Here is a 9,938-nt window from a genome sequence, read left to right as displayed (position 1 = left end):
TGCACATTTTCCAACACTTTTTATCTGTTTTGCAAGTATTCTTCATCTTCTTTGTCTTATTTTGGGGGAAAATTATGGCTTTTAAGTTTTAAAGCAAAAAAACAAAACAAAACAAAAAAACATTTTACTATCAAAAAAGATCAATCTATATTGAGCATGTGAAAACAAACAAAAATCTAAACCCAAGAGAAACATAATAAATACATGATTTTCCCATTATTTTGGGGAACATAGTTGCAAAGTAACATAACAAACTTCCCTAAAAAGAGAGAAATAATACAAAGCTTAATTTCATAGACATTTATTCACTTTTAAATGTTCTCTATATTTAAGAAATGCATTTCACCTAGTATCTGTACTGCCAATTAATATTCCCTCTGCTTACATTCAATTTTCTTTACTACCACCATCCTACTCTTTCATATAGTGCAAATACATGAAGGAAACTCACTGTTGGTAGTCACTCAACAATAAATAATAACATTAAACCTAATTTTTTGTTTATTTAAAAAAAAAAATATATATATCTGGATGAAAAAAAAATAAAGTGCATTTGCAAAGTTGTATCTATTCATTGCTCTCCTTCTTTGGCATGGTTATCAGTCAACCTATGCTGTTTCCAGAGCATGGAGGGAATATTCCACAATGCAGGTTTTTCTGGAATTTGTCTCCTTTTATTCTGCTGCTCTGCTTGGAAGGAAATTTCCAAAATAATTCAAAGTTTATTGTTGCTTTTCACAATCTCCTTATGGAGAACGTCTGACCATAGAGCAGCATCCAGTGTCATGCATTTCCATGAGTCCCCTGAGAATCCATAAGCATATATGTTTCCTCATTAATTGAAGGGTTTGCTACAAATCCAATGTAAATGCTTTTGGCATGCTATACTGCTGACATCAGTAATATTCAGAAATGGACAGTTGTCAGACTCCGTCAATTTGAGCCTGTCAAACAATAAAGAAATTTAGAATTATTTTCAGGTCATCATTTCTGTTCAGTTACATCAGAAAAAAAATTGGGGTGGTAGTGATCTCTCCTTTTTTGCTTAGTAGAAATGCATGCATGAGGCAAGACTGATAACCAAAAGAGGAAGGAAGGAAGGAAGGAAGGAAGGAAGGAAGGAAGGAAGGAAGGAAGGAAGAAAGAAAGTCATCTGCAGAGACAGTAGAAAATAATTTGAAGGAGTAATGTGTGGAAAAAATATTCAAAGTTGAGAATAAAGAACTCAATTTATTTTGGCTGGCATGTTATCAGAGGAGTGATCTTTTTAAGTTCATAGACTTATGATAAATACTTTCCACACTGAACACACATTCACCATTCATGCAATTTTAAGTTGCTAATGCAATTTTAGGGGGATTTTGGACCTAAAGCACATTAAGAATTTCTTTTCTATAAATCTGCATTTTCATCTCCTTGATACAGCATTATAAAGTTCTTTAGAGATCTAGAAATTTATTCAATTTTAAGAGCTCACTGAACTTTAAAATACTCTATAAATTTTTTAAGATTTAGTTTTATTAGTAAAGGAAATCGATTCAGTATCTTTAATTTGCAGCAAGTTTTCTCTCAAGTTCACAGAAACGTCTTATTTTTGCTGGTGTTGTTAAGGGCTGTCAAACTGGTTCTGATTAATAGCAGAGCTTCTTATTAGCATTGAAAATACGATTATTTATTCCTATTAAGACAAAGCTGAGAAAGGGGAACTCTTTTCCAACATATATCTCACCAATAAAATATAAAAACGAGATTGGATATGTTGGTTCTTCTTTTCTTTTTTCTTGTCAATGAAATTATGCCTGGACTATTTCCAAACAAACTATAATAAGACTATTGCTCACACTAGACTTTGCTAAGAATAAGATTGTTGCTGTGTGCCATAAAATTGCATCTGACTCACGGTGACCCTATAAGAAAGACCCTATAAGACCCTATAAGACCATAGGGTTTCCGAGGTCTCTTGGTGTGGGGCTATAGAATAAGCACCAGAGTGTGAACCACAAGGTCAGCAGTTCAAGTTCACCAGCTGCTCCTCGGAAACCCTGCACAGGGTTGTTAAGAGTTGGAACCGACTCGACGGCACTTAACAACAACAAAGACGATCTTTATGGGGAGTCCTGGTGTGGTGATGTATTATGAACACTGTACAGGAAGTTCGGTTTGAACTGCAAGGTCAGTGTTTCAAACTCACCAGCTACTCCTCAGAAACCCTATAAAGGGTTGCTATGAGTAGGAACTGATTTACGACACTTAACAACAGCAACAATCTTTATGGGAGTAGATCCACAAGCTTTTTCTACCATTTTTCCTTGTTTTTTTGTTCTGACTCATAGAGACCCTGTATAGGGTTTCTGAGGAGCAGCTTATAGGTTTGAACTGCTGACCTTGTGATTAACAGTTCATTGCTTATCCTACAGTGCTACACTAGGAGTTATTTTTTCCCACAGAGACACTCAAACCAAATACCAAACACCAAACGCACTGTCTTGGAGTTTATTTCATCTCATAGTGACCCTGTATAAGGTTTCCAAACTTGCAAATCTTTACAGGGGCAGCAATTCTCTTCTTCCTCTCAGGAACAGACTGTTGGGTTTGAATTGTTGACCTTTTGGTTGGCATTTTAGCATTTATCTTACAGCAAGTTGGAAATGATGATCTTTCAGCTAGTAGCTGAGTGCTTAACAATTGTGCCACCAGGGCCCCTAACATTAGGACTAGAAGCATAAATTGTATGAACTATAATAAAACCTATCCTTAAAAATTCCACAGCCAAGCATACAAACGAGGTTGTCATAGAGAAGAAAACCTTAATAGTGTTTTGGAAGAAGAAAAGGAAACTGGGGAAGATGAGGAGAATTCTAGAGACTTACCAGTTGTTAAATTTGTTGCCATTAAACAATTTCTGAGTCTGACTAGTTTCATTTGTCAATCCAATCCAGTGTTCAGTACTACCCATATAGCGTTTCAGAAAGATCTTGAAGAAAATATAAAGGAAGTATGTGTTAAACAACCCTTTTGGGTCAGTAAATAATAAATTCTATTTCTCAGAAACAGCAATTAGAACCATCAAAAAATAGGATCAACCCATCTGGATCCCTTATCTTTGAAGCTAAGCAATCCAAACAAATTTAAAAGATTAAATTGAACTCTTGTTTTGACCTCAAACTAATCATATGACTTTCTGCACTTTTCTTTCTCTATAGAGGAGATAAGTACAATGTCTTCTTTTAGAAGGAAGCAGAGTAAAATCACAGATTAACTCCATGAAATAAATGCCGTTATTTTATGAAACTGCTTTTGAATACTGTTATCTTACCATCTCCTTTTCAGAGTCCATAAGAGCAAGAGTAGCACCATGTTTGGAGCAAAAGGTTTGGGCTAGGGTCCAGTTGTTTCTCCTAGTAGAAAAATGGTAGCATTTCCTTTGGTATACAACCCAATCATCTGAGCAAGGAGGAGCATGACTGTCTGATGATACTGAGGCAATAAATTGTCCAGGACAATTGTATTGGCCCACTGTGAACAAGAAGATGTTTGTTAGCAACAAAGAAACCAAATATCCATTTCATGCAAATCTAGTTCAAGGAATTCTGGTTTGTGTGTGCTAGGTGATAAAGTTTTAGTCCTGTTGCAGTTCTGTGGGATCAGTACTGGATTTCCAACCACAAAGTTGGCAGTCCAAACTCACCAGCCACACCTTGGAAACCTTTAAAGGGTTGCTGAGTCCAAACAAATTCAATGGCACTTAACAACAACATGTGAAAAAGTAGAGGATGAAAACAAAGAGGGAGTATTCTAAGAAGAATAAGAAGAAAGCAGATTTTCACCTCATTCGATCTTCTATTGTATCTAATCATCATTGTAGAGGATATGAGATAAAAGGAATGTCTCTGTCAGAAAGTGGAAAGTATACAGGAAAACCCAGAAAATAGTCTTTGAATTAGAAAACATAAAGTACATTATAAATCCCAAGTAAGGTTTTGAGTCTCATACTGAGTAAGAAGTTAATAATGCACACAATAAATTGAGAGAGGAATTTATAGGGAAGTTCTTTGAAATCCAGAAGAGTTTGTGACTAGGGTTGTTTCATAAAAATTTTAAATTTCGTGTTTGTTAAAGATACAAATATATCTTCATATAGGTGTATGCATTGGATGCCATGTCACCGCTGGCTCTCTCAGAACTTCTAATTATAATTTTAATTATGCATCTATAATTTTGTGACTTTTTAGATAAAAGACAAAAAGTCCAATTCCTCTTAAATCTGTGGCTTAGATATTATTTTTTCCACCAATAATGAATATGAAGCCCACAATTTTCCTAACTAAATGTCATTTATTTAAAATTGAAAGAAGCTCCCTTCATTCCACATTTAAATGTATGCTTACATATAATTATCTCATATTATTGTTGCTGTGTGCTGTCAAGTTGGTTCTGCCTCATAGCAACCCTATACAGGATTTCTGAGACTGTAAATCTTTTCAGGAGCAGAAAAGCTCATCTTTCTATGGCCAAGGGGCTGGTGGGTTTAAACTGTTGACCTTCTGGGTTGCAGTCTAGTGCTTATCCTACAGAGCCACCATGATCGTGTATATATAATAGACACTTCTAATATTCATTTTATAAGTTCTAGAAAATTAAAAAGTATTACATTGATCATCAAAGAAACATGGGATCATATTTAGAATTGATTTGGAAATTAGCCAGATATGGGATGTGTAATGATCCTAATTGAACCAGAATTTCTGACTAACTAGACTAAGTCAATTACTATTGATTTCAACTGGGAATGCAAATTACAACTGAGAGGCTCTGAATGAACTCATAACATGTTGACTCACCTGATAAAGCAATGAGAGCTATGATTAAAATGGTGATGAAAGCCACACTCATTACAGCACATGGAATAGGAACTTGAAGTGACCCTTCATGATGTGTTGCAAAATGGGAGCTAGTGTCATTACCTGAAAAGCAGAAAGTTGATGACGCAGTCAGACAGATTGCAGAAGTAAGAATGGGACATTTAATAGTCTTTCAGTCAGTTAAATACAAAAGTATTTCCCCAATATCCTTGCACCAAATCTATAAATTATTTTTTTCAAAATTTTAATGAATCTGGAGTTTGTTGGTAGCTAGAAGGGAAATCATCCAGGAATAATATTGAAACCCTAAAATATCTTCCCGGTATATGAACTTAGCAGCTATACATATCCTGTTTATAGTAACTTTATTGTTTTAACCTGAACATTTATTACCCAAGAATACATATAAAAAGAACATCTAGGTACAATTTCTAAACTTCTCTGTAGTACCTTGCTGTTTGAGATGATGTATATGAGCATAAATGTGGATAATAAACTACAGTGATATAATATAAAATATTTAATTTATATATAGAAATTCTACAACTAGAATTACTAAAAATGAATAGATTGACTATATCTATAGTTGGTGAAGATAGGGAACAATCGAAAATTTTTGATACAATTGATGGGAGTGTAAAATGGAAATACATTTAGGAAAACTGTCTCTTATGAAATCAAATATAAGCCTACACTATGATCCTACAGTTCTATGAGTTTCCTCAAGAGAAATGAAAGCATGTGTGCAAAAAGTTTTGTATATGAATGTTCATAGCAACTTTATTCATGCAGCCAAATCCCAGAAATAAGCCAATTATCCATCAATGGGAAACTGGATAAACAAATGATGGCATATCCATATTTAGGGATTCTGCTTAGCAATTTAAAAACAAAAGAGGGGGAAGAAGGATAATGGACATTTGCAACCACTTGGATAAATATAAAAAAAAATAAGATAAAAATTTAAAATCTGCTTACAAAATACTGCATACTATGGTCAGGATGATAACTATGCCAATGAAATGATTGATGATGGAATGAATGTAAAGCTGTTGTTCTCCCATGTAGACTATCACACAATTCAAAAAAAATACTGCATACTTTATAATTCCATTCATATGAATTCAATAAGCAAGACTAAGCTTATTGTTGTTGTTAAGTTACTTTGAGTCAGTTCTGACTTATAGCCACCCTGTGTAGGGTTTCTGAGGAGAAGCTGGTAGGTTTGAATCACTGACCTTTTGATTAGCAGTCCAGTGCTTATCCTACCGAACCACACTAGGACCCCAAAACTAATCTATAGTGATAAAAATCAGGAGTTGTTACTTTTATGTGTGTGGGAAGTGCAATTTAATCAGAAAAGGGCACAGGGGAACATTCCAAGATGATGGCAAGACTAAATGTTAATTAGAGCTGCAATTATATAACTGACAAAAGTCCTTAAACTATACATTCATGAATTGTGCATTCATTATATGTAAATTGTACCTCAATTAAAATGAAATTATAATGAAATTATAATTTTTGAATGAACAACCAAGTATTTGAATTTTCCAAGGGAAGTTAAAATAATAAATAAAACAATTTTATAGACTAAATATTAGATTCTGGTATGGCGCTGTGGGTTAATGCACTGGACTGCAAGGTTGGTTTGAGCCACAAGGTTCAAGCTCACCAGTTGCTCCTTGGAAACCCTATACAGGGTCGCTAAGGATTGAAACTGATTCTATGGCACTTAACAACAACAAATGACGAAATAAATTCAAAATTTTATTTCATTCTTAAGAAAACTTTCTGTAGAAGAATTTGGAATACAAATATAATCTTTGTTTTGTAATGATGGTTCTTAGTTGCAAAAAAGAGATATTCATTTTAGAATATAAGTATTTAAGAAAGGAGAGAGCCTCATTTTGTGATGTATTTTGACTTTGGTATTTGCTAGGATGAGCTATAAGGATTTAAAAAAATTCTAACCTCTCAAAATATATAGAAAATATACAGAAAAATATAATTATGTATTATGTTCTCAAACTGAAATATATTATTTGAATAGCATTGTAATGACAATCAAAATTGCCTGAAAATTCAGAAACATTCATGTTCTAAAAAGGGATGACTTTCATAACTAAAAGCCATGTCTACATAGGACATGTCTTATATCTATTAAACTGAATGAAGTGGTATTATTTTCATAGTAAATTATTACATACTGGGTTCTGACATCATATTTTGCTTCTTCTAAGGTTTGTTTTCCCAGCATAGATCTGCATTCTGATTTTGCAAGAAAAGTTTTTGCTTCACTCCTATCTAGTCCTATCACCAGAAACAGCCTTTGCTAGGCAGAGTGTCAAGTTCAGAACTCTGTCTAGTTTCACTTCTTAGCATGTGAAATTCACTCATGATGAAACAGAGCAGCTCTGTTTCTCAGGAAGTACTCACTCAGCCAAATACATGTGCTCATCAGAACCTAACTCAGCCCATTGACTCACCCAGTGGGTAAGCTATGGAGACGATACCCAGATGGCACTTTATACCCATTAGTGATGGAAGTAGGTAACCCTAGGTGGTGCACATACTTAAGCATTTGGCTGCCCACCTAAAGGTGTCTTAGAAGAAAAGATAGGCAATCTACTCTTGAAATATCACAGTTTTTGAGAACTCTACTGAGCATAGTTCTACTCTAAAAGTGAATATGATCACTATAGGTCAGACTTGACTTGACTGCAACGGGTTTGATTTTCTACCCACAGTTTGATTTATCACCTAGGTGACAAAACATTCTTCTCAAGGCAAGCTTCCTTTCTGATTACAGGTTTTGTTTATTAGTGGAGAAGTTAAAAATAAACCCACTATTTTCTACCAAAACACCCAACGATGATGGCCAATGAATGTTGATATTAAGAAAGCAACTACAAGAGCAGTGTAAACTAATTACTCAACCAAACCTTTGGATATTTTTAGCAAAGTTAAAAATTGCTGCATTGTTTTTCTTTCAACTATGCTCTTTCTCTACTTATTGAATAGTTTTATTGTTATCAACTTTTTTCTTTTTGGAAGCTCAGCTGAGCTATAAAGTTATGGTTCACCTGATTCCCTAAAAACTGAATGCCTGGCTCTTGTCAACCAAGCTCGAATTTGTGTTCTTAGGCAGAGGGCAGGTTTATCAGGAGTAATTAATATTCTTCTAGAACAAACCAGTCACAATACACTCAAGAAACAATCCCTTCTAGATTGCTCTGTGTTGGTTTCTTCTAACACATCCTTTTATTTCTAAATAACTCTTTCTTATAAGTAAACACTAATTCCTAAATTCTAGTGTTTGGGGGTACCTCATTTATTAGGGAGGGGAAAGGATGTTAAAAATTAAGAATCTGCACAGGAAAAAGGTACAGAGAAACAGTGGGAACAAGTTCTGATAAATGGAAATAGAATAGATTTGTTGGTGGGATCAATGGATAGAAAAGAGGAAAAGCTAAGATTATATTACAATTAAAATATAGAAATCTATAAACATGTCTGACTCATACAGAACTTGAAGCTAGTGTTTGGAAGAAAGAAATAGCAGATGAAACAAAGGGAAAGAGACCCATAAAGAATACTAAAGCAGAGGACTTAACTTCTAAGAAGTCTTTCATGGCATTCTCTTAACAAATTACCACTTGGCAATATAAATGCCTAGATATTTATATAGGCATTCTTTCAAAGTTTGTAAGCTTGCATTTTTCTAGCAGCTGATGGATACTGTCATGAGAACATATAGTGAAGCACACGGAAAACAGACAAATGATACAGGGAGAACAATCAAAGATGTATTTGCTTATTTGGAAAACAGAATTTTCCAGGGGATGCTCTCTGGAGTATATACAGCTGCCTATGGAAAAATGATGTAGAGGGTACTAGACTAGAACATATTCATTTTCCAAAAAAACTAAGATTATGTAAACTGAAACAAAGAAAAAGATCTTTAAAGCTCTCAAATTCACCTTTTTGTGTACCTCTCAAATCTCAATGACCCTTCCCTCTCTTTTTATCCAGACTGAAACAGGACCTAAGTTCTCCAAAAAACAAAACCCATTTAACTATGTACCATTATATATGAGGGGACTTCCAAAAGTTCATGGGACAATGGACTGAAAAGGTAACAGATTGTACAAAGAATTAGATCTGACTTACTTTGTTTTCCTGTCTCCAGATGCGAGGAGCTGTTCTCTGTCATGGAACAATCTTCAGAATTCATTTCCAATTTGCCCAAAATTCGCTGGCTAGTCTTAGGTGAGTTAATTTGCAGTGAAAGTATTTGCTGGAGCTCTTCTTCAGTCTGGGTCTCTGAGGAGTCTCAGCTCTTAAATTCCGTTATGCTGTCTCCGCCCCTTTCCTCTTACCATCCTACTTGCTCAAATACGCCTGTTTTTTTTAATTTACACTTCAGTGGTCCAGACAATTTACAGTGTATTGTTGTGGTGAGATATGGGCTTTCCCTACTGTCTGAAATGTGCTTTCTCACAATTGCAGGTGTAGCATGAGGGGCAAGTGGGATTTTCCTAAAAACTGACGTGATGGTGATGGTGGTTGTGTGCCTTTGAATTCGTTCTGACACATAGCTATACTGTATAGGGTGTCTGAAGTGTGAATTTAAAAAAAAAATGTTTTATTGTGAATTATGTGATACTTTACATGGGAGAACATTAGTTTTACATTCCTCCTAAAATATCATCTCATTGCCATGGTTCCAATCCCCTCCATGCATCATCAACCAACCAAAGGGTATACCCTGCAAGCTTGCCTCCCCGTGGGTCCTCAGCACACAGCCCCTCTCACTCTCTGGGTCTGAAGTCCCCAGCCGCACCATCTCTCCACGTCATTGTCTCTGCCTCCATCTCTGGAGTCAGTGCTTCTCTGGGTAGGGTCCTGTTCTCCACTCTTCGCCCTCAATGGTCCCAGGGACCTCCGCTCCTGGACTGCAAAGTTAATCACTCCCCTCCTTGCTACAAAACATCTACCTTTACATTTCCAACCCTAACAAACAGTCCTGACAACAATTATTCACTATTGTATTACAAGAGACCTATCCGCATT

General features: G+C 35.2%; 1 protein-coding gene across 1 annotated transcript; it reads right to left on the bottom strand.

Annotated features, from left to right (window-relative positions):
• Positions 1–835: 835 nt before the first annotated feature.
• CD69 (CD69 molecule) lies at positions 836–9,099 on the bottom strand. Its single transcript, XM_006875479.1, has 5 exons — positions 9,036–9,099; positions 4,842–4,964; positions 3,317–3,516; positions 2,871–2,974; positions 836–944 (listed from the first exon to the last, which is right to left on the bottom strand). The coding sequence occupies exons 1-5, from the start codon at positions 9,097–9,099 to the stop codon at positions 836–838; spliced, it is 600 nt and encodes a 199-aa protein (XP_006875541.1).
• Positions 9,100–9,938: the final 839 nt, after the last annotated feature.

Source organism: Chrysochloris asiatica, unplaced genomic scaffold, assembly GCF_000296735.1.
Source record: "Chrysochloris asiatica unplaced genomic scaffold, ChrAsi1.0 scaffold00328, whole genome shotgun sequence".
In the NCBI taxonomy this organism is placed as follows: Eukaryota; Metazoa; Chordata; class Mammalia; order Afrosoricida; family Chrysochloridae; genus Chrysochloris; species Chrysochloris asiatica.
This window is presented reverse-complemented; position numbering and strand designations above follow the sequence as displayed.

What these genes read in the sequence shown, in the direction of transcription:
- CD69 (XM_006875479.1), bottom strand. Translation starts at nt 9,099, where the DNA reads ATGAATTCTGAAGATTGTTCCATGACAGAGAACAGCTCCTCGCATCTG. An exon ending in AGCTCTCATTGCTTTATCAG is followed by an intron (nt 3,517 to 4,841) that starts GTGAGTCAACAT and finishes TCTTGTTCACAG; the next exon opens with TGGGCCAATACAATTGTCCT. An exon ending in GGCAACAAATTTAACAACTG is followed by an intron (nt 945 to 2,870) that starts GTAAGTCTCTAG and finishes ATTGTTTGACAG; the next exon opens with GCTCAAATTGACGGAGTCTG.